Source organism: Hyperolius riggenbachi, chromosome 4 (assembly GCF_040937935.1).
Source record: "Hyperolius riggenbachi isolate aHypRig1 chromosome 4, aHypRig1.pri, whole genome shotgun sequence".
Taxonomy (NCBI): Eukaryota; Metazoa; Chordata; class Amphibia; order Anura; family Hyperoliidae; genus Hyperolius; species Hyperolius riggenbachi.
The window spans coordinates 631,955-657,704 of NC_090649.1; the positions used below are offsets into that span (position 1 = coordinate 631,955).

General features: G+C 45.0%; 1 protein-coding gene across 3 annotated transcripts in view; it reads right to left on the bottom strand.

The window, feature by feature from the left end:
• The window catches only part of CGREF1 (cell growth regulator with EF-hand domain 1), a 53,424-nt gene that overhangs the window by 6,788 nt on the left and 20,886 nt on the right, over nucleotides 1–25,750 (bottom strand). For 2 of the 3 annotated variants that reach the window (XM_068279789.1, XM_068279790.1), the window contains exons 2-4: nucleotides 8,839–8,923; nucleotides 2,293–2,355; nucleotides 1,952–2,022 (exon numbers count right to left, since the gene is read on the bottom strand). In XM_068279789.1, coding sequence (XP_068135890.1) covers nucleotides 1,952–2,022; nucleotides 2,293–2,355; nucleotides 8,839–8,912 — 208 coding nt within the window. In that variant the 5' untranslated portion in view covers nucleotides 8,913–8,923. The remainder of the gene's footprint in view (nucleotides 1–1,951; nucleotides 2,023–2,292; nucleotides 2,356–8,838; nucleotides 8,924–25,750) is intronic. The other variant, XM_068279791.1, reaches the window with a different exon arrangement.

The window sequence follows — 25,750 nt, forward strand, 5'->3', positions numbered from 1 at the left end:
ATTATTAAGTATTTATAGAGCACTGACATCTTCTGCAGCACTGTACAGAGTACATAGTCATGTCACTGACTGTCCTCAGAGGAGCTCACAATCTAATCCTACCATAGTCATAGTCTAATGTCCTACCATATTATTATTATGTATTTATATAGCACTGACATCTTCTGCAGCACTTTACAGAGTACGTAGTCATGACACTGGCTGTCCTCAGAGGAGCTCACACTCTAATCCTACCACAGTCATAGCCTAATGTCCTACCATATTATTATTATGTATTTATATAACACTGACATCTCCTGCAGCACATTACAGAGTACATAGTCATGTCACTGACTATCCCCAGAGGAGCTCACAATCTAATCCTACCATAGTCATAGTGTAATGTCTTACCATATTATTATTATGTATTTATATAGCACTGACATCTTCTGCAGCACTTTACAGAGTACGTAGTCATGACACTGGCTGTCCTCAGAGGAGCTCACACTCTAATCCTACCATAGTCATAGGGTAATGTCCTACCATATTATTATTATGTATTTATATAACACTGACATCTCCTTCAGCACATTACAGAGTACATAGTCATGTCACTGACTATCCCCAGAGGAGCTCACAATCTAACCCTACCATAGTCATAGCCTAATGTCCTACCATATTATTATTATGTATTTATATAGCACTGACATCGTCTGCAGCACATTACAGAGTACATAGTCATGTCACTGACTGTCCTCAGAGGAGCTCACAATCTAATCCTACCATAGTCATAGCGTAATGTCCTACCATATTATTATTATGTATTTATAAAGCACTGACATCTTCTGCAGCACATTACAGAGTACATTGTCATGTCACTGACTGTCCTCAGAGGAGATCACACTCTAATCCTACCATAGTCATAGCGTAATGTCCTACCATATTATTATTATGTATTTATATAGCACTGACTCTTCTGCAGCACATTACAGAGTACATAGTCATGTCACTGACTGTCCTCACAGGAGCTCACAGTCTAATCCTACCATAGTCATAGCCTAATGTCCTACAATATTATTGTTATGCATTCATATAACACAGAGCATTTCCAGAGATGAGGACATTGGGGACAGATCCCACCTATGAGGACACCCAGAGATGAGGACGTTGGGGACAGATCCCACCTATGAGGACACCCAGAGATGAGGACGTTGGGGACAGATCCCACCTATGAGGACACCCAGAGATGAGGACGTTGGGGACAGATCCCACCTATGAGGACACCCAGAGATGAGGACGTTGGGGACAGATCCCACCTATGAGGACACCCAGAGATGAGGACGTTGGGGACATATCCCACCTATGAGGACACCCAGAGATGAGGACGTTGGGGACAGATCCCACCTATGAGGACACCCAGAGATGAGGACGTTGGGGACAGATCCCACCTATGAGGACACCCAGAGATGAGGACGTTGGGGACAGATCCCACCTATGAGGACACCCAGAGATGAAGACGTTGGGGACAGATTCCACCTATGAGGACACCTGGAGATGAGGATGTTGGGGACAGATTCCACCTACAGGGAAAGTGGGAAATAAGTTGCACTGTGGGAAACTTTAGCAATAAGGAACTGAGAGGTAAGGACCTCCTACAAAGTTTTCGAGTTAGGTGGAAGGGGAAGATAAATCCCTCTTATAAGTTATCCCGTGATGAGGAAATTGAGAACACACCAGTGTGGACTTATTTATGATGAACCGGCTGATGAGCAACTTAGTCCTGATGAAGAGTCTTATGAATAAAGGAAGAAGCACAACGCTTCCCACACCTCCCATCCTCGTTGTACAAGGACTCCTAGTGTTGTTAATAAGAGCATCATAAAATGGGGCCCATCCCATGACCCCTGAGTGACGGTCCCTCATTTGCCTTTTGGGGTGTGTGCCTAGCTGTGCTTTTACCACAAATACTCACCAGTCTCTCTTTTCAAGTCGGAAGTCTTTTCTTCCAGAGGATCTTCCTCCTGTAGATATTCCTGTAGAAAACTGCACAGCAGAACATTGAAGAACATTGGCATTTAGATGCGCCCCCCATAGAGGTTATTGTTTTCCACAACACATCCCCATCCCCCAATACAGCACACAAGCCCCTCCCATCTCTGCTGTCTAATGTCCGTCCACTATTAGGACTCCTTGTTTGGGATCTGAGACATTACACAGAAATTCCCATGATCCATCAGCCTACTGTCTGTTGCCCTCAGATCATCTTCCAGGTGTCACTTACTGAACCCCAAGATTCCCTCACAAAGGACTCACCTAAGTTGATGGGGCCCTGTGGTGAAGGGATTGAGGACCGGGACACTTTCTAATGCCTCCTGTCTGGAGAAGAGGAAAAGTTACCAGACCAAGAACATTCAATATGACGTGTTTTTCAGGAACAATGCGATATTTTGTTTCACCTGCTGGTGGTATTATGTGCCAGGAACTGTATGAGCTTCCAATGTCCACCAGCAGGTGTCCTCCTATAAACCTTAATTAAAGTGGACCTGAAATCAGAACTCCTCTCTACTCTAAATGATACATAACAGCATAATAACCTTTAAACAAAAACATTTCTTTGTTACAGCTGATACAAATACTGCAATAAATCTGCACTGTTTCTACTTCCTGTTTCATGGAAGCAGACATATTGTTTACAGCCTGTGCTTTATATGGGCTTATCTGCCATGGCAGTCATGTGACACGGGGGGAGATCAAATTACAACTAGTGATTAGACACAAATGAGGGAGAATTACATGGCGAAACTCTTTCAATACACAGGGTGCATTTCTGGTATGTTATCCTTGTGTCCTGTGCAAGAGTTCAGCTCCACATTAAACAAACTGGTTATTCATTCTTGTTCATATGTAGAAAGCATGTTTAGTGGCAGACAGGATGCAGACTTTGTCAGTGGTTGTAAATGGAGACATTCTTGTTTAGAGAGCTGCAAGCTAAACGTGGGAAAACATGGTTTACATGGAAGCTTTTGATAGTGTAATCAAAATGTAATTGTATCATAGACGCAAGCTTAAAGAGACACTGAAGCGAAAAAAAAATTATGATATTATGATTTGTATGTGTAGTACAGCTAAGAAATTAAACATTAAGATCAGATACATCAGTCTAATTGTTTCCAGTACAGGAAGAGTTGAGAAACTCCAGTTGTTATCTCTATGCAAAAAAGCTATTAAGCTCTCCGACTAAGTTAGTCGTGGAGAGGGCTGTTATCTGACTTTTATTATCTCAACTGTAATTGAAATGTTTACTTTTCCTCTGCCAGAGGAGAGTTCATTACGTCACAGACTGCTCTGAAAGACTCATTTTGAATGCTGAGTGTTGTGTAATCTGCACATATTATAGAATCATGCAATGTTAGAAAAAACACTATATACCTGAAAATAAAAGTATGAGAATATTTTCTTTGCTGCTAATCTTCTAGTAATTATTCATAGTACACAACCAATTCATTATATCATATTTTTTTTTTTCGCTTCAGTGTCTCTTTAACATACTAGCTTCTATAAGTAAAGGAAGGGTTTCATATTTAGTCTAATTGGCAACTTGTGTAAAAGAAAATGTATAAACCATGAATGTGACACTTTATATAAAAAGGAAATATATCTGTAATAGTGGTTTAATAGAAGCGCAGCCTGCAACCCTGAAAAAGAAAATGGCATGTCCTCTTTACAGCAGCAAGTCTCATGTTACAGATATCATTTGCTTAAACCTCAATTGGAGTATAAAATCATTGCATAAGTTCATTTAAATGTATTTGTATTGCAAGCTATATATGTTATGAAAAAGTTCATTCAAGTTTTAGAGTTGTTGTCCTATTTTGTCATTTGAGTACTGATAAAAAGCATAAAATAGAGTTATGAATGTCATAATTGATATTAAGAAATGTTAATTCATTAAAATGAGCCTATAATGATATTGCATAGGATTGCTAGTCATCATAGCTGGATGATAAACATATCTGTTTCTGTATTAGATGATTGATGAGGATATTGTGGTAGGGGTCAGCATTCATAAGTAAGATGTGATTGCTTGTGTCCATAGATGACAAACAGATATTGTAACAATCGATTTACACAAAAGTTGTTAAAAGGAGTTTTTTTTTAAGTTATAGGTTTAGTCGGGAGGTATTCTTAGTGGGTTTACTGTGAAATAAAGGGATATGGTTTAATTTTGATTAAATAAATCTGAATTGTTGCAAATAACGATTGCACCAATCTTGATTGGCTTAAGAATTAGAATCAAAGGTATAATGTGTAAGGTAAATTTAGTAGCTGATGACTATAGTTAAAAGGCTTGTTTATCAAAGGTATTAATGAATTGAGATGATTTATAATACTTTATAAGGTAAAAATATATTTTGAGAGTCAGTATGTGTGTTCAGTCTAACATGTGATCAGTGATTAACCACTTCACCACTGAGGGGTTTTACCCCCTGAGCACCAGAGCAATTTTCTCCTTTCAGCGCTCCTTCCATTCATTCGTCTATAACTTTATCATTACTTATCGCAATGAAATTAACTATATCTTGTTTTTTCCGCCACCAATTAGGCTTTCTTTAGGTGGGACATTATGCCAAGAATTATTTTATTCTAAATGTGTTTTAATGGGAAAATTGGAAAAATGTGGGGAAAAAAATAATTATTTTTCAGTTTTCGGCCATTATAGTTTTTAAATAATGCATGCTACTGTAATTAAAACCCATGAAATTTATTTGCCCTTTTGTCCCGGTTATAAAACCATTTAAATTATGTCCCTATCACAATGTTTGGCGCCAATATTTTATTTGGAAATAAAGGTGCATTTTTTTCAGTTTTGCGTCCATCCCTAATTACAAGCCCATAGTTTATAAAGTAACAGTGTTATACCCTCTTGACATAAATATTTAAAAAGTTCAGTCCCTAAGGTAACTATTTATATATTTTTTTTAATTGTAAATTTTTGAATTTTTTTTTAATTACAAAAAAAAAAAAAATGGGGAGTGTGGGAGGTAATGAGTTAATTTTTTGTGTAAAAGTCATTTATTTGTATGTGAAAAAAAAAACACACCATACACACACACACACACACACTATACACACACTATACACACACTATACACACACACCATACACACACACACACTGTACACACACTATACACACACACCATACACACACACACACACACACACACACCACACACACTGTACACCCACACACACTGTACATACACACACACTGTACACACACTGTACACACACACTGTACATACACACACACTGTACATACACACACACTGTACACACACACACTATACACACACACCATACACACACACACACACACTACACACACACACCACACACTGTACACCCACACACGCTGTACATACACACACACTGTACACACACTGTACACACACACTGTACATACACACACACTGTACATACACACACACTGTACATACACACACACTGTACACACACACACTATACACACACACACTATACACACACACCATACACACACACACACACACACACACACACACTACACACACACACCACACACTGTACACACACACACACTGTACACACACACACACACTGTACACACACTGTACACACACACTGTACATACACACACACTGTACATACACACACACTGTACATACACACACACACACACACACACACTGTACACACACTGTACACACACACTGTACATACACACACACTGTACATACACACACACTGTACACACACACACTATACACACACACCATACACACACACACACACACACACATATACACACACACACATATACACACACACACACTGTACACACACACACTGTACATACACACACACTGTACACACACTGTACACACACACACTGTACATACACACACACACACTGTACACACACTGTACACACACACTGTACATACACACACACTGTACATACACACACACTGTACATACACACACACTGTACATACACACACACACACACACACACACACACACACACACCAGAGCTGGGACAAGGTCCTCCAGCACCCAAGGCTGAGACACCAAAGTGCGCCCCTCCATCCCTGCCACCCCAGTCGTCACACACTGATTGCTATTAGACTAAGAGGGCCACAGGGCCCACAACCTCCCCAACACCTTAATATCTAGTTATCTGGCTTGCAGTCACTGCTATGTATCCCCTGTTCTTATTTATTTCTGCTTCAAACACAATTAAGAATGACAGCTGAATGAATTGTGCGCCCCCTCCTACACTGCGCCCTGAGGCTGGAGCCTCTCCAGCCTATGCCTCGGCCCGGCCCTGCTGTACACACACTGTACACACACACTGTACATACACACACACTGTACATACACACACACACACACACACACACACTGTACATACACACACACTGTACATACACACACACACACACACACACACACACACACACACACACACTGTACATACACACACACTGTACACACACACACTGTACATACACACACACTGTACATACACACACACACACACACTGTACATACACACACACACTGTACATACACACACACTGTATATACACACACACACACTGTATATACACACACACACACACACACACACACACACACACACACACACACTGTACATACACACACACTGCACATACACACACACTGTACATACACACACACACACACACAGCAGGTAGACTAATAATGACACATATACACATGAGATTAGCATGTTATGTAAATGCACACACACATATTAACATGCTATTATATATTTACATAAGACAAGATATTTTGTTGTCCTCACGATAAGGTGTGAGGGATGCTTTAAGATGACATTGTAGGTTTTTATTAAAGTTTGATTAGGTTTATCTAAGGTTATGAGACTTATGTTTATTAGATAAATTAGATGAACTTTGTATGTTGCTAGTCCTCAAGGGATTGCAATCGTTTAGACAATGTCATATGAGTATATTTTGTTTGTTCAAAGGTGGAACAAAGGTTTAAAGTTATTTTTTGAGACAAGAGTATGATGCTGCATTTCTCGTTATAGATTTTATCTCTAATGATCCATTGACGAAAAAAAGGTCACATGCAGAGATGGCGAGGTTACGAGGCTTTCACAAGCTAATGAGCCAATTGAGATGAAATTCCATGCTTCCATTGATAAAGGGATGAACAGAAGTGCTTGAAGTTTTTTTTTTTTCTCATAAACGGAGTACTGAACTGGAGAAGTGAAATCTAATCTCTCTACCCACATACAACTTATGTGACACACATGGGGAAGAATTATTGTTTTGGTGTTTTACGTTCAATTGTTTATGTTTTGTTTATGTTACAGAACAGGGTTCAGTTATATGTGATGTTTTCATAAAATAGTCAAAAGTTTAGGAGAAAAATATTGGTAAGAACAGAAAAGGTTCTCTAAGGAAAGTTTTTTTTATATCCAAGTCATTGATTCTATAACTAATGGGTTGTATTAAGAAACTTTGAAATCTGATTTGAATAAGGCTTGTCAGAGAGCAAAGGGCTAGATAGATAGCATAATAAAATGTCAATGTAAATCAGATGATGGGAAGGTGTTATTATACACATTGCATCAGTACCATGTCCTTAAATGGTTAGGATATGTTTGAAAGCTCAAACTGAATATATTACAAATTCCCAAACAATAATACAAACTTTTGAAGGAGATATAACATAATGAAATTTGGGATAGGGAAGTGATAAGAATTCCATCAAGATGAATGAATAACATCTTAATGATATCAGTAGTTGGAAGGTAACACATTTTATTATTTTGTAACATTAATAGGCGATCCAATGGATTATATACATTGTTATGATCATTTTAAAATGGAAGAAAAAAATAATGAAATTGAAAGTTTAGATTTGTTATCATGCTTGCATGTTTAGTACAAAGGTATTGGTTTAATTTTTTGCCAAATGTAAAGTTTTCTGTACAACAAGAAGTGAAAGGGTTAACACACACTGATTCAATTACACATGAGGAACAAAGAAGGTTTGCTGTTAAGTCCAGCAAGGCAGTGGTTAAAAGTTTTTTCTCCTTTGAGTTTATTCACAAGGGATATATGGAGTTATATATGACATAGAGAAGCATAGAAATGCAATTAGTTTAAACAAAGGTTACGTTTCTCTATATAATATATTGTTATACACAAATTAATACATTTTCCAAATAGGATGAGTGAAAAATGAAAATGATTAGAATTAAAGAATTGTTATTAGTTTGTCTAAAAAGTTAGAGGTAGCAAAGTTTAAATGTAATTATCAATAAAAGATGATAGAATATGATTTTGTTACAATTTAACTACATTTTTGAGAATGATAAATTATACAAAAATGTATTTATAGAAGTGAAAGTAATTTTAATAGATGATTTAACTTCTATAAACAGGGGGATATGTTATATGTTGAATGTTTTGAGATTTTAATCGAGTGATCTAAATATCTGATGACTTTATTTCCTCACATAGCTTGGGCCCTGCTGTGGGGAGAATGGGAGTTGTCGATATTGGTTGCTACGCGATCAAGATATCAAAGCTATGGATCATTTTATTCTGGTCTCCAAAAGACTTTGTTTTTATAAACAACAAAATCCCTGATTTAACATGGGCCTTCCTGAGTCTTCCTCTTTGGGTGATGAGAGTCATTGAACAGATCCCACATGATATTACATGCTGGAGATTTCTGCAACTGGTTCTTCCCATGTCATCGGCACCAGGCATAGCTGGACATGCTGGGGTAATAATCATCTCTCCTCAGAACTTACCTCTCTCCAGATCGGGGAGCTCCCAGGCCAGCCTCAAAAAGCACAGAAACCAGCAGAAGAAAGAGGTCCATCATACCAGGAAATCCTGCAAGACAGATATGTCTATCAATGTACACCCCACCACAAAGAAACTTCCACACACGTGTATTGTAAATAGAATATCCAAGAATACCTCCTTTATTCTTTCCATAGTCTGCTCCTCACCTCTACTCTATGCTTCTCCATCCCGAAACTACGTTCCTTCAACCCATACTCTGCTCCCCCATTCCATACTCTGCTCGCCCATTCCATACGCTGCTCCCCCATTCCATACTTTTCTCCAGGTGCATTGCTAGGATCCTAAAAGATCCAGGGAACCAAGGAGAAAGGTTGGCAAAAAGTGGGTGTGGCCATAACATGGGTGCTGGAAAATGGGCATGGCCATGATGTGGTCGTACTTAATTGTACAATTGTAATGTAACACTGTAACTCGAAAGGGGCCTGAGTTTTTTTTTCCAAAACCTAAAGGTAATATAAGAAGGCAACATTTCCCCACAAAAAAAACATATGACAATGCAGCGTTTCCCCCATGATGTGGTGGTCTCACATATCACAGATTTGCAGTCAATAAATCTGCAGAAAGTGCATGATACGATCACATAAAAAATGCAGAAACCATTACCGTAGATGTCAAATGCAGAAACTATTAACCCAAATGTCAAATGCAGAAACCATTACCACACATGAGAAATGTAGAAACTGTTATGCCACATACTGCAAATGCAGAAACCATTCCCACGGATGTGAAATGCAGACACTGTTACCACGAATGTGACATGCAGAAAATATTACCTCCGACACATGTGAGACGGACATATTACTCCACATATATGAAATACAGCAAATGTTACCTAAGATATAAATGCATGTTCCCCCGCTGGGTGCTGGTGGGGTGGGATTGATAAACGCTGGGTGCGGGTGGGATAGGAGGGAGGAAGCGATAAATGCTGGGTGCTAGTGGGGTGGGTGGGAGGAAGGGATAAACGTTGGGTGCAGATGGGGTGGGAGAAAGGCTGGTATATGTGGGTGGAAAATGTTGTGGTGGGTGGGAAATGCTGGCAATGTAGGAAACACTGGTGGGGTGGAAGGGAGGAAGGGATAAATGCTGGGTGCTGGTGGGGTGTGTGACGCCGTCGATATGACATATCGAATGCGTCATGGAGTTACGAACGCCAGTTCTTCGCAAACCAACCAAACTGGCAGTTGTTGGTTTAAAATCCCCTTATTTTTTCTCTTACGCTCTGGCTGCTAACAAACCCTGGCTCTTTGGTAGCTTCTAATTACAGCTTTCGCACCTCCATGTGACAAAGTGTTTCCTGGGCATTCAGGGACCCCCAACCAGGCAGAAAGGGAGAAATCTCACCCCTACACTGTCCTTCTCCAGACTGGTAGGAACCGACCCAGCAGGAGTCCGACACTTAGCTGCCTTGTGGCCTGAGTTGAAAGGAGACAGGAATGATCCTTATCACGCCATCTGGCGGCACCCAAAGATTCAACAAACTTTAGAAACTATATTTAATAAATAGGCACAGGTTGGTAATATTTCTGGTGTTCCCAAGATCGCAGTTCCCTCAAAATCACGGAGTTTATTAGATTCCACATGACACTGGTCCTGAGAGATTTTCAGCCCTCTGGATCTTTTGGAACCAGTGCCAGTAAGGTGAAAGGGGGGGACGGTGCTGTTAGCGATCCAGACTCCTCGTGTTTGGTATTAGCAGATTCACACACTTACGCTGATTGTGAATATTCATTCGGGTTCTTGATATTACCTACGGGCATGCTGAGAGCGGGCAAAAATATAAATTGGCCCAAAACCTCTCCCTGCCTAAGGGGGCACTGCCTTATTCAAATTACAAGGCTGGACTTGTATGTGTCATAACTCCTCCCACCTACAGTGAGGAACAAAACTGACATGACCCAAAAGTCAAGGTCCTTTACGTTTCATCTGATGCCAAGTAACATCCTGGCAGCCCGCAAGGACACGGGCCAAAACCTCCATCTTGGAACTATTTCTAACAAAGGCCTGTTGGCCGCATGGCACCCGCCATTTTTTGACTTTCGCCAAAGACTTGCGATTGCCGCATGGACTACCAATAACAGTATTTGAACTGTATATAATCGGACATTCTGTTTCTTTTCCTCTCTTCCCTCTGTCAAATCAATCTGTTCTAAAATAAGCTGTGTGTATGTAGTTTAAAAATAAACTAACGATTTTATCGTTCAGTCGTGTGCCTTTTCTGGTCATCTGATTACTGCTATAACGAATCTGCCCTCTGAAGAGTCAGTCATACTACCGCATTGTTTTATGATTTGCTTATAAATTGTTGATTTGCTAGCTACGTTGTAAATAACCGTTTCTTCCTTCTAGGATTAGCTAGTACCAGATTTCCTGTGCGAAATCGATAACTTTTGTATCGATTGTAAATACAATTCGAGATTGCATCATATAGGGACCCAGTAACCTTTCTTTAACGTCACATTGCTCACAGTCTCTAAGCAGTCGGAAGTGACTATTCCCCGAACGGTGTCTGGAGCGTGTTGAATGTGATTGGGCTGGCTACCGTATTATGATAGCGTTGGGGTCTCTTCGCCCTAGTTGGAGACTGTCTGCTCAATTCATCCAATCAGGCAGTGGTGGCAGTGTATTTACCCGATTTCCAGCGCGAAATCGATATTTTTAGTTTACTGATTGTATATACAATCAGAATTGTACATGTATGGGCACCTCCAACCAATCTTAACCGTCTACTATGCACACAATGAATTTGCCTCCAGCAGTCTCTAGTGCATGAGACTAGGGATGCTCGAAACATTCCGCGGAATTATGAATTCCGTGATTCCGGCCGGAATTAGGTTAATTCCGATTCCGGTAGTCAAATCGGAATTCCTATACCTCTCGAACGGAATTCCGCGGAAATGTTATAATTCCGACGGAATTTTCCGGAATAGCACAAAAAAATCCTCCTCCTCCTCCTCCTCCTCCTCCTCCACAAATAGTTCAAAATGTACAAATCCTTAATTATGCTACTTTTTCTATCGAATTGATCATAATGGAAGTATGGTTTATGCTACCGCCAGCTTTAGCATGTAGTGTGGGTCATGGTCTAGAGGTTAAGACAGATATCTGCTACACACTAGGTCCTGGGTTCAAATCCCAGCTATGGTATATAAGCTGTTTTGAAAATCTGCAATTCCCTACTGCATAATATGGAGAAAGAGAGAGAGATTGATTAAAATTTTTCCGACGGAATTCCGTATAAGTCGGAATTCCGCGGAACTGACCCGGTATACCGTCGGAATGGAACGGTAACGGAATTTCTATATGGCGGAATGCGGAATTGGGCCGGAAACGGAAATTGGCTATTCCGACCATGCCTGCATGAGACCTGCATGGCAACAGTGGCCTAGTAATACAGGATCGGTGGATGTTTGTCCCATTACATATTGTCGGCAGCTGCGCGACCAATCTTTATTGTCAGTCTGTTCACCGTACTTCCTGCGTATGCTAACGGGAGCAGATTAGACAGGATTGGCACGCTCTGTCGCCCTTTTTTTTTCTTCCCTCTGACGATCCAGCAACCGGTCTCGTTGTCCATCTGCGCCCGTACTTCCTGCGTACGCTAACGGGAGCAGACCTCGACGGGATCGCGGGGCTGGATTGTCACATTGGTGGGCAGTGGTGGTGATAGCACACCCCAAAACCAGGCATAGCCAGCTTTTGGGAAATCAGAGCGCAAAGATCTGACAAACTCAGTCTTTGCAACCAGAACAATAAGACAGTGGTCACTAAGTATCCTGTCTTGCAGAACCGAAGTTCTGGGCACAAAACGGTACACATTGATAGCGAATAGATTGGTCTACATTTCCTAACTTTTTCTTTGCTATATCCTACTCTTTCTTGTACTCTTCTCTTCTGAATGTCTGATTCAGTTCAGGTTCACCAGAATTGGTTTGTTCCTGATTTGCAAGCCCTCTGCGAATCGCACGGCATTGCTGCTTGCAGCACAAACAAGGCTGAGCTGGTGGCATTACTCCAGAGATGGAATCCTTGTCGCCACCTTGCTTAATGCCTCTATTCCCTGCAGTCCTGATACCCCCGGAGTGGTTGGCAAACCTGACCGGCGAGGATCTGCGCATATACCAGGAGCACCAAGAGCGGATGCGCCAGTTTGATCTCCAGGCCAAGGAGCGACGACTCCAGCATGAGGCAAAGATGCGCCTGCTGAAAGCAGGGCACCAAGAGCGTCTGCGCCAGTGGGATCTCCAGATCGAAGAGCTACGGCTCCAGCGTGAATTGGAGTTGGCCCAGCTAACCCAATCGAATCAGCACTCTTCACTATGTGTTTCGGTGGAGAGATGCGAACCTCTACCCGTGACCCCCACAACAAATCTTCCTTCCATGGGAGAGGGCACGGAACAAGACTTTCCTGTGCGCACCTCTGAGAGGGCGTACCATCAGGTTCCTGTACCTGACAGCCAGAGAACTCTGGTGCTGGACAGTCACAGAACACTGTCCCAAGACTTGGAAGGAGGTAAGCCTACTGCATTCGCTCCTCCTGGTCCAGTGAGCTTTGTGCCACCGAGACCTGCAGCTGCTGCTATTGCTGCATCCCAGTCTGACACACCTGCCATTCGCACGTGTAATCTTTGTGGCAAGACAGGCCACATACAGTTCTTCTGTCCCAAGAGGGAGAGAACGACCGTCCCTAGCCCGAAGATGGCTAGCAACCCTGACCCGTCACCTGCATCACCCTCTGCCTTGCCTGTCAGCGTGTCAGAGATGCTCTACAGTACCAGAAATCGTCACAGTGCTCCAGTGGACGACCAGATCATCTTTTGCTCCAGTGCTCCAGAAGCAGATGTTTCCTTGGTCTGTTCCGACCTTGCCACAGAGGAAGATATTCTCCCACAAAAGCTCCTCACCCTGACTGGAGTCAGGCCCAACCGACACAACCCTGTTATTCCAGACCCCGAGAAGGCCGGATGGGGGGTGGGTTTTCCAGAGCGGGCTGTTGCCGAGATTCCCTCTCCTCTTGTGCTTGGCCCTGATCTAGGCACGCTTGTGTGCCCTTCAGAATTTTCTGCTGATATGCAGGAGTTCCCAGCAGGACTCCCTGACAACCAGGTACTGTACAAGCCTTTGGGAAACCAGGGAGATGTCAACCCCTTACCTGCTATTGCTACTGTACCTAACGCCGCTGGGCGGGAGGTACCCTCAGATTTACATGTACCAGCAACTGACTGTCTTTTATCTCTTTCTGCACCTGTTATTACTAATGAAATTGCATGTGTCCATGATAATTGTGATAGAAACGCTGTACATTCTTTGGCCATTACATGCCCTATGGCCAGCCGCATGAGCTCAGAGCTGACAGCAGGGATTCCCTCTGACAATTCTGACTTTCAGGCGGGGGACACTCATGCTAAAAATGTCATGTTATGCAAATGCTTTTGATAATGTTGTGCATGTTTGTGAGAGTACGCTGGGTGACGCCTTCAGTGTCACCGGCAGTCTGGACTCAGGACTATCTGGAGAAGTCTCGACTTCCCCTGATATCTCTGACCCCCAGACCAATGTCAATATTGACGTGATTTTGATTTACCCAAAAGGTGATGTTTATTGTGGTATACCTGTGCAGACAGACACACACAGTACTGTTGGTAACCTGAGCTCAGAGCCTGCAGGCATTCCTGTCAGCTCTGACCCCAGAGAGTTTGATCTTCAGCAGCTGACCTCAGATCACACTAGGCAGCTGGCTGAGATTTGTAGTCCCACATCCGTGAGGAAACTACAGAGCGACTCCAACCTGCAGGCGCTTAGTGGCCAGACCGCTAAGTCGCCCGCAGTGGAAGCTCCACTACAGGTGTACAGGGAGAATGGTAACTACTCCAGTGATCCCATTCCCCATATAACTGACACCCCAGGTGAAAGCACGGTCCATGTGGATCTGTTAGAAGCCCAGTCAGACAGGACGCAGTTAGTTCTAGGAGAGTACGGCCACTTAGAGCAGGAAGACACAGGTCCCCTGTCAGGCTTGATAGCTCCCACACGAGGATTGGCGGATGATGTGAAAGTCACCCACCACCTCTCGTACTCCCAGAAGGCCTCGCTGAAGCGCACTGCGCCCACACAGCGAAATCTTCGCAGCAACCCTGGGCAGGATACAGCAGTCCACAGAAGGGACCTGGGGACTCCCAAGCCCTTATGGCAGATCCCCTACAGCGTCTCTCCGGAGGTGCAAGCCAAAGTAAAGATGAAGTATGAGGAGATGTTACAGATGGCTGTCCTCCGCAAATCCTCTAGCTCACAGACCACTAGGTTCGGTGAGGCCTATAGGATGCCGGACGACATCCCAATAACCGTTGTGTATCCCATGACTCCTCTCGGTGATCTGTTGGATTGGCTGGCACCCGCCAACTACCTAACGATCATGGATCGGAGCTACGGATACCGGCAGATTCCAACCGTGCCCGAGGCACGCCTGGAATCCACATTCAACCTGCCCTTGGACTTAAACGCCTCGATTGGATGTCTTTTGGTAGGAGGAATGCCCCAGCCACCTTCCAACAGGCCTGGAACGACATGTTGAAGGGCAAGCACGGTTGTACAGTCACATACCCGGATGAAATCCCTGTGATCTGCCCGACATGGGAGCAACACTGCGATCACTCGTCCCTGGTACTAGGACAGCTGTCAGCTGACAATCTGACCGTTGAACCAGACGCAGATCAGATTGTCATGACAGAGGTACAGGCCTCTCTGGGAACAGCGGGATACTGCAGGACGTTTGCGAAGCCCTGTAGCCTCCTGGCTAAACCACTGACCAACACAAAAAGGGCAACCCCCAAGGTCATGTGGAACCCAGGCTGCCCCGCTGTAATGAGCCCAAGTAGCAAGTTGGTATTGCTTCAGTCAAGGTCCTGCTAACCGCTCCTTCCCCAATCTTGTAAAGGGGGGAGATGTGACGCCGTCGATATGACATATCGAATGCGTCATGGAGTTACGAACGCCAGTTCTTTGCAAACCAACCAAACTGACAGTTGTTGGTTTAAAATCCCCTTATTCTTTCTCTTACTCTCTGGCTGCTAACAAACACTGGCTCTTTGGTAGCTTCTAATTACAGCTTTCTCACCTCCATGTGACAAAGTGTTTCCTGGGCATTCAGGGACCCCCAACCAGGCAGAAAGGGAGAAATCTCACCCCTACACTGTCCTTCTCCAGACTGGTAGGAACCGACCCAGCAGGAGTCCGACACTTAGCTGCCTTGTGGCCTGAGTTGAAAGGAGACAGGAATGATCCTTATCACGCCATCTGGCGGCACCCAAAGATTCAACAAACTTTAGAAACTATATTTAATAAATAGGCACAGGTTGGTAATATTTCTGGTGTTCCCAAGATCGCAGTTCCCTCAAATTCACGGAGTTTATTAGATTCCACATGACACTGGTCCTGAGAGATTTTCAGCCCTCTGGATCTTTCAGAACCAGTGCCAGTAAGGTGAAAGGGGGGGACGGTGCTGTTAGCGATCCAGACTCCTCGTGTTTGGTATTAGCAGATTCACACACTTACGCTGATTGTGAATATTCATTCGGGTTCTTGATATTACCTACGGGCATGCTGAGAGCGGGCAAAAATATGAATTGGCCCAAAACCTCTCCCTGCCTAAGGGGGCACTGCCTTATTCAAATTACAAGGCTGGACTTGTATGTGTCATAACTCCTCCCACCTACAGTGAGGAACAAAACTGACATGACCCAAAAGTCAAGGTCCTTTACCTTTCATCTGATGCCAAGTAACATCCTGGCAGCCCGCAAGGACACGGGCCAAAACCTCCATCTTGGAACTATTTCTAACAAAGGCCTGTTGGCCGCATGGCAACCGCCATTTTGGGACTTTCGCCAAAGACTTGCGATTGCCGCATGGACTACCAATAACGGTATTTGAACTGTATATAATCAGACATTCTGTTTCTTTTCCTCTCTTCCCTCTGTCAAATCAATCTGTTCTAAAATAAGCTGTGTGTATGTAGTTTAGAAATAAACTAACGATTTTATCGTTCAGTCTTGTGCCTTTTCTGGTCATCTGATTGCTGCTATAACGAATCTGCCCTCTGAAGAGTCAGTCATACTACCGCATTGTTTTATGATTTGCTTATAAATTGTTGATTTGCTAGCTAGGTTGTAAATAACCGTTTCTTCCTTCTAGGATTAGCTAGTACCAGATTTCCTGTGCGAAATCGATAACTTTCATTTCTTGATTGTAAATACAATTCGAGATTGCATCATATAGGGACCCAGTAACCTTTCTTTAACGTCACATTGCTCACAGTCTTTAAGCAGTCGGAAGTGACTATTCCTATACTTCCTGCGTACGCTAACGGGAGCAGACCTCGACGGGATCGCGGGGCTGGATTGTCACAGGGTGGGAGGGAGGAAGGGATACACGCTGGGTGCTGGTGGGGTGGGAGGGAGGAAGGGATAAATGCTGGGTGCTGGTGGGGTGGGTGGGAGGAAGGGATACACGCTGGGTGCTGGTTAGATGTAAAAAGCACTGGTGGCTGGTCGGGGTGAGTGAGAAGCGCAGCTGCAATGGGAAAAACGCTGGTGAGGTGTGATTGTTGGAAACACTGGTTGGGTGGGAGGGTGGTCAACTCTGGTAGCAACACTGGTGGCTTGTGGGGTAGGAGGGTGGGCCATACTGGTGGGGTGGGAAGGAGGGCCATACTGGTGGGGTGGGAGGGAGGGCCATACTGGTGGGGTGGGAGGGCCATACTGGTGGGGTAGGAGGGTGGGCCATACTGGTGGGGTGGGAGGGAGGGCCATACTGGTGGGGTAGGAGGGAGGGCCATACTGGTGGGGTAGGAGGGTGGGCCATACTGGTGGGGTAGGAGGGAGGGCCATACTGGTGGGGTGGGAGGGAGGTTCATACTGGTGTTAGGCAACTCACCTTGGGGCCCCCTCCTGTCACTGCGCTCCCACACGGTGAAAGATAGAGTTAGATACTCACCAGGCTCACCAGGGCAGATTCGACCAAGAGACAAATCTTTCTCTAATCGAATCTGACAAGAGAGAGCTCTGTCAGCTGCCCACACACCACAGGCCAATTCCCAATCAGTTTCAGCATGAATCGTCCTTGTGCGCCGCATCTGACCGCCTCCCCGCCTCCACGCTGTGCCCCCCTAATGTAAATGCCCCCATACCCAGTGCAAGGTATGCATTACCTTTCAGCCGCCTCCGCTAGTCTCCGCAGGGACCGAGCATCATACACACGCCCCATGTGGTTGCCTAGAAACATGTATGACGTCTGATGTCATACGCGCACCCCTTACTAGGAAACCACGTGTGGGGACAAGCGGAGGAGGCACCAAGGTAATGTATTACATGCACGGGGCACCGGGGGGGAGAGGACATCTATCATTGGGGGACATCGTGTTCATTGATCGTCGCAAAATTGCACGGCGCTACCGTTGCGCACCCGATCAAGCAAGTCTTTCAGCATGCGCGATCGACTATGCAACCAATTTCGGGGCCACAATTGGTCGCACTGTTGGTCAGGCATGCACTTGACAGCACCAATTTTCATCCAATTCGATTATAATAATTGAATTCAGTGGTCGATTGGCCGGCAAGTCACCTGATGTATGGCCACTTTTACAGCACCTGGTGTCAGCGAGTCACAATATAATATTGGCAGATCAGCAGCCACGCATGTGGCAATGAGATTGTATAGGTTGTATAGATTGTACATATTGTATAGAATGCATAGATTGTACATATTTTATAAACTGTAGAAATTGTACAGATTGTACAGATTTCATAGACTGCATAGATTGTACAGATTGTATAGACTGCATAGATTGTACAGATTGTATAGACTGCATAGATTGTACAGATTGTATAGACTGCATAGATTGTACAGATTGCATAGACTGCATAGATTGTACAGATTGTATAGACTGCATAGATTGTACAGATTGTATAGACTGCATAGATTGTACAGATTGTATAAGACTGCGTAGATTGTATAGATTGTACACAGTGGCGTAGCTGAGGAGTTTTGGGCCCCGGTACAAGTTTTACAATGGGGCCCCCCAAGCACTCTATACATAACAATTAATATGGTGCACCAGAAACTGCAAAGGACAACCACAGTGTCAGAGGTGCAAGAAGGGGATGGGGAACAGCGTGTTAATGATTACTGGGTGGGGCTGGGGAAGACCCGGCTGTCATGGTACACATTGGCACCAATGACAAAGTTAGTGGGAGATGGAAGGTCCTCAAAAATGATTTTCAGGTACTTGGAGATAAACTTAAAGCAAGGACCTCCAAGGTGGTGTTTTCTGAAATACTGCCAGTGCCACGCGCTACATCTGAGAGACAGAGGGAGCTTAGGGAGTTAAATAAGTGGCTGAGAAATTGGTGTAGGAAGGAAGGGTTTGGGTTCCTGGAGAACTGGGCAGACTTTGCAGTCGGCTACAGGTTCTACAGCAGGGATGGGCTGCACCTTAATGGGGAGGGTGCAGCTGCATTGGGGGAGAAGATGGCTAAACGGTTGGAGGAGTGTGATGATTTGCTCAGCTGCCTGTGCAGGCAGGCAGCCTTTTGACCATTGTGTAGGTTTGCATGCTGCAGGACTCTGGAAAGAAGTGCTTCTGTCAGTTTTGCAGCTTGTGCTTGCAGAGGAATTTGCATACGTTGTCATGCAAATTGCCTGGCCACATTCATTGGAGGCGTGTACTATAAGTACTATGTCTTTCCCACAATGCTTCGCTGGTCATAAGGAGTCTTCCTGTGAAACACTCTGGAGAGTGTCAGCCATGCTCTTTGTTTGAAGATCAGCTTAGAGTAATTCCTGGAAAACTGCACTAGGCAGGTTTCCTTAGTGCAGTTAGGATTGTTTATCTGTTTGTTTGTTCTGTTGCTGTTGTCCTGTCCCAGCGGTGGTCGACAGGAAATGGTTCTGATCTCTGTTCTTGGAGTATAGCGGGTGCAGCGGTTGCTACCAGCTATCTCTTCTGTTCTGTCTCCTGGGATCGCGCTAGCCACTTTTCGCTAGCGCTGTGGATCCTTCTGTTCTGTCTCCTGGGATCGCGCTGGCCACTTTTCGCTAGCGCTGTGGATCCTTCTGTTCTGTCTCCTGGGATCGCGCTAGCCACTTTTCGCTAGCGCTGTGGATCCTTCTGTTCTGTCTCCTGGGATCGCGCTAGCCACTTTTCGCTGGCGCTGTGGATCCTTCTGTTCTGTCTCCTGGGATCGCGCTGGCCACTTTTCGCTAGTGCTGTGGATCCTTCTGTTCTGCTACTCTGTACCTGGATCGCACCCGCTTCTCGCTAGTGCTGTGGATCCTATCTCTCGCTTGTCCCTGTTTTCGTGTGTCTGTCTTGTCTGCTCCGAGCGCTTGCTGGAAGCTCGGTGAGGTAACCGTTGAGCAAGCGCTCGCGTCCTCTGTTTCATGTTTGTCTGTCGATGGTTAGTTAGGCGTGCTTGTCTCTATTGTGCTTATCACATGGAGACCGCGCATAACCGCATGCACTGTTGCGAATGAGTGCGGTGTTCGCGGTTAGCTAGCGTTTGTTATTTTCCGTATCTCCTCATTGTATGATTTGCTGTGCCTTTGCTACCCTCGTATTCTATTCTGATCTGCCTTGTGTCACGTCTGGCGATCGCACCTCTCGCGATCGCGTTCCTATTTCATATCTGCTGTTGTGTGTGCGCGGTCGCGGGGTGGCGACTGGATTGGCGCACACACATACAACCTGTCCCTTTGCTCATTCTCGTTCGCAATCGCCTCTCTTGCGATTGCGTTCTGCGCTTCGTACAATTCCTGTCTGGCATTTGTGGAGGTACAGAGGATTGGTTCCTCTGCACTCCCCAGCGCCATCTGCTGACAGGAATTTCCCTCTACAGGTGCGTAGCACCTTTTGCTGGGTGCCTGCAATTACACGCTTGTGGAGGATTTCCGCCGTGTCAGCGCACGCGTTGTGCGCTGATCACGGAGAAAGTTCCACAATCGTTACAGTATGACCAGCCAAACCCAAAACCCCAGTGTAGACGGAATTTCCGATTTGTACGATTTTGTCGAATATGGCTCTTGTACCTTTAAGAGATTTAAAAAACTTGAACCTGAATCAGCAGACAAATTTTTGTCTGAGTGTACGAAACTGTTAGCGAACCCTGAATTCCAATGCACCCCAGTGTCTACCTGGGCCCCCCAAATGGTCTACATTCTGTTGGGGGGCGAAATGTCAATGTGGGCTTATGATGTGTTAGATCATACCACCCTGAGTCAAAGACCCCTGGAATTCTTGGCCTTTTTAATTCACAATTGGCTGAGATTACCTCAATTACCATACCCCCCTAATGAGTGGTTGTCAGCAGCTCAATCAGCTGTTCCATCTACTCTTTCATCCACAAAGCAGCCATCCAAAGCCTCTAAGTCTAAACGTAAAACATCTAGGAAGGCTTCCCAGCGGAAACATCCATTGCCCATGGCAACCACAGATAGAGAGGTTATTTCTGTCAAGTCTGAAATGGGCAAAACCATGCAGTATGATAATGATGTTTATAATGCATCTGCTGATCAGTTTCCAGGTTTTTTGCCCCAATCCAAAGCTTATGTGGATCCTGCTATAGGTAGGATCGCACACTACATTAAAGCAGTTAAAAAATCTGTTCTTGTTCCTGAACTCCACCCCTATGGAGATTATCTGGATACTGGCCTGTTTGAACCCCCATTTGCTTCCTGGGATGTTGGGGCCTTGCTGGAGGAATTCGATTTTGATTGGAAAGCCTTTTGCGATTTTTACATCGCAAAAAGCGAAGATGGCTTGAATGCTTGTCTTGATTCTATGTACCTTCTGATTGATTCCGATGAATGTGACAAGGATGATGTGGATCTGGTGATCTATGTATGGCAAACGATTTTGGATGAGTTGCACACACACCAACCAATTGATTCCAATAAAGAGACATCGTTGTCGGATGATTGTTCCTGCCTTTCTGGGGTAAAGCATGAGAGTCTTGACTTTGTGCAATCTGAAATGAATGAGTGTGCCGCTGTGGTTGATTCCTGTGCGAATCCTGAAGGATTCTCTCCTGACAGTGTGCAGTTTGAATCTGTGCGATCTGATGCCTGTTTCTCGGATGTTCCTGCAGATTGTGATCGGCATGAGTCTGCCGGTTTCCTCAAGGATGTGTGGGATCCTTTGTCATTTAGAAACAGATCTTTGAGATCTTCCATCTGTGACCCTGCTATGGGGAAAGTTTCTCGACTGTGCAGCGTCAAAAGTAAAATTAATATGCCTAATAAAGTTTATCCTGTTGATGTCGCTATTTCTTCTGCAAATGATTCCCTGTCTCACCCTGTTCTCACCTGTAAGGGCCCGTTGCCTGGAGACAGTTGCTCCAGTGTTTCAGTCCTAGATGCCTTGCAGTCTGCTCCGCAGATCGCGGAGGTTTGCGCTATGGAAGCATCAGTTTCACAACCTAAAGTGAATTTTGATTCGCAGGTTTTGCGTTCTGATTCCTCGGATTCGACATTGTTAGCTGAATCTAAGAGTGAGACAGCGCTTCGGTTTTGCGAATCTGATGCTGAATCTTCTTTGCCTTATTCAGAGACGCTTTCTCTGAGCCTGCCCTGTACCATGAATAACAAAACGATGTCCAATCACACTGACATTTGGGAGTCCCTTTCTTGCTTTGAAGAAAGTTCTGACTCTCCACCCTGTACTCTGGATGAGTCAATATTGCCTTGTACAATATCTCCTGCCCTGCCCCTAGAGGCTCATCTAGGTATTGCTGCTATTTTTACCTGTCTTTCTGCAGTTTTGGAGTTGCAAGCTAGTTTGACTGCTACGCAGAATTCTGGGCGCAGCAAGATTAAAGTTAGGGAGTCAGTGTGTGGTCCAGTGAATATTCCTGTATGTTCCACTCATGATGATGAAATTCAGTCTCAGTTTATGGTGGAACCTTCCCTGGGACATCTGCCCTGTTCTCAAAATAAAGTTCCAGTTTTGCCCTGTAACATGGATAGTACAGAATCCTTCTTAGGAAACTTGAAAAATGATGTTCCTGAGGTCTTGTTTGATGTTCTGGAGGTTTCCGAGTTCCTCCCAAAGGGTGCAGAACTTGTAGGAGATGTCTCCTGCCCCCCAAGTCCTTCTGAGGTGTTACCCTCTTCCGTAGGCATGGCTGCCTTGCTGGCTACCTTTTCAGCTCTGATGGAGCTTCACTCATATGTAGTCAATGATGATATTGTTGTCACAGAAATTTCTGAATTTGTATCCGAGTCTTCTTGTGAAAGTCCAGTGCCTGTGACCTCCACTCATGATGATTCTCTGTCCGGTACTGGTTTTGGTCTTGTCGTGCCGGACTCTGAGGTTGGCAGTTCCCCGACACGTCCTGAGGTTTCTCCTGTGCTGGTGTGCCCCAGTGTGCTCTGTGACCGAGAAAGCCCAAGTGTGCCTCGGTTACCAGCGTACTCAGATGCTTCCTCGGTGGAGACATGTTCTGATTTAGCCTGCCTGCTTGCATGCCCAGAAGTGGTCCCTGAAAGTCCTGATCTTGATGGGTGTCCTGCTAATTCTGAATCTGGAACTGTCATAGGTTCCATGGGGGTGCTTGGTAGCTCTCCATGTGAGCCTGGTGAGCGTTCTAGCTTCTTTGGAATCTCTGCGGAGCTTCAAGGCGTTCTGGGAGATTCCGAGAGAAGTTTTGCTTGGTACCCTGAATACGATCAACAGCGGCTTTTGTTTTGAGAGAGACACTTCGAACAGGTTTTGTGGCAGATTTGGTATTTTCGGACGCTCCTCGGAAGGTGGTGGGTATTGTCTGGAGGGTGTCGATGGCTTCTTCTCTGGTATCCACAGTCCTGATGGGTGTTACGCTGAGACTTGTAGTGCTGATGGGCATGTTTCGGTGGCTTCTGTTTCCGATGAGGTCGGTTTCGGGTGGACTGACTCTGGAATTGGACCTTGTCGGGATGTCCCGACCTTCATGAGTCTTCAGTTTGAGTCTGTTGCTAATAGCAGTTTTGAGGGTCGTCTGGAATTCGACCCTGGAGGGGGGGGTACTGTGATGATTTGCTCAGCTGCCTGTGCAGGCAGGCAGCCTTTTGACCATTGTGTAGGTTTGCATGCTGCAGGACTCTGGAAAGAAGAGCTTCTGTCAGTTTTGCAGCTTGTGCTTGCAGAGGAATTTGCATACGTTGTCATGCAAATTGCCTGGCCACATTCATTGGAGGCGTGTACTATAAGTACTATGTCTTTCCCACAATGCTTCGCTGGTCATAAGGAGTCTTCCTGTGAAACACTCTGGAGAGTGTCAGCCATGCTCTTTGTTTGAAGATCAGCTTAGAGTAATTCCTGGAAAACTGCACTAGGCAGGTTTCCTTAGTGCAGTTAGGATTGTTTATCTGTTTGTTTGTTCTGTTGCTGTTGTCCTGTCCCAGCGGTGGTCGACAGGAAATGGTTCTGATCTCTGTTCTTGGAGTATAGCGGGTGCAGCGGTTGCTACCAGCTATCTCTTCTGTTCTGTCTCCTGGGATCGCGCTAGCCACTTTTCGCTAGCGCTGTGGATCTTTCTGTTCTGTCTCCTGGGATCGCGCTAGCCACTTTTCGCTGGCGCTGTGGATCCTTCTGTTCTGTCTCCTGGGATCGCGCTGGTCACTTTTCGCTAGTGCTGTGGATCCTTCTGTTCTGCTACTCTGTACCTGGATCGCACTCGCTTCTCGCTAGTGCTGTGGATCCTATCTCTCGCTTGTCCCTGTTTTCGTGTGTCTGTCTTGTCTGCTCCGAGCGCTTGCTGGAAGCTCGGTGAGGTAACCGTTGAGCAAGCGCTCGCGTCCTATGTTTCATGTTTGTCTGTCGATGGTTAGTTAGGCGTGCTTATCTCTATAGTGCTTATCACATGGAGACCGCGCATAACCGCGTGCACTGTTGCGAATGAGTGCGGTGTTCGCGGTTAGCTAGCGTTTGTTATTTTCCGTATCTCCTCATTGTATGATTTGCTGTGCCTTTGCTACCCTCGTATTCTATTCTGATCTGCCTTGTGTCACGTCTGGCGATCGCACCTCTCGCGATCGCGTTCCTGTTTCATATCTGCTGTTGTGTGTGCGCGGTCGCGGGGTGGCGACTGGATTGGCGCACACACACATACAACCTGTCCCTTTGCTCGTTCTCATTCGCAATCGCCTCTCTTGCGATTGCGTTCTGCGCTTCGTACAATTCCTGTCTGGCATTTGTGGAGGTACAGAGGATTGGTTCCTCTGCACTCCCCAGCGCCATCTGCTGACAGGAATTTCCCTCTACAGGTGCGTAGCACCTTTTGCTGGGTGCCTGCAAATATACGCTTGTGGAGGATCTCCGCCGTGTCAGCGCACGCGTTGTGCGCTGATCACGGAGAAAGTTCCACAATCGTTACAAGGAGATTTTAAACTAGAATCTGGGGGGAGGCGGGAGGATAAAGTCTCAATATGTAGACAAGATAAGGTAAAAAGACAGTGGGAGCCTAACATTATGGGGGGCGGAGAGGGGGGTGGGGACAGTGTAAAGATTAAGGAGGTTGGTAAAACTTCAAGTAGCCCATTTCATGTAAACAAAATTGGTAAATGTGGTGGTAAAAATATAAAGTGCATGGTAACCAATGCTCGGAGCCTTGCAAATAAAATAGACAAACTAGAGTTCATTCTGAATGACAAAGGCTATGACATTGTGGGAATAACCGAGACATGGATGGATGAAAGCCATGACTGGATAGCTAATTTAAAAGGATACAATGTGTTTAGGAGGGATAGAACAGGGAAAAAAGGTGGAGGGGTTTGTCTCTTTGTTAAGAATTCTCTTACAGCTGTCCTCAACGATGAGATGGAGGAAGA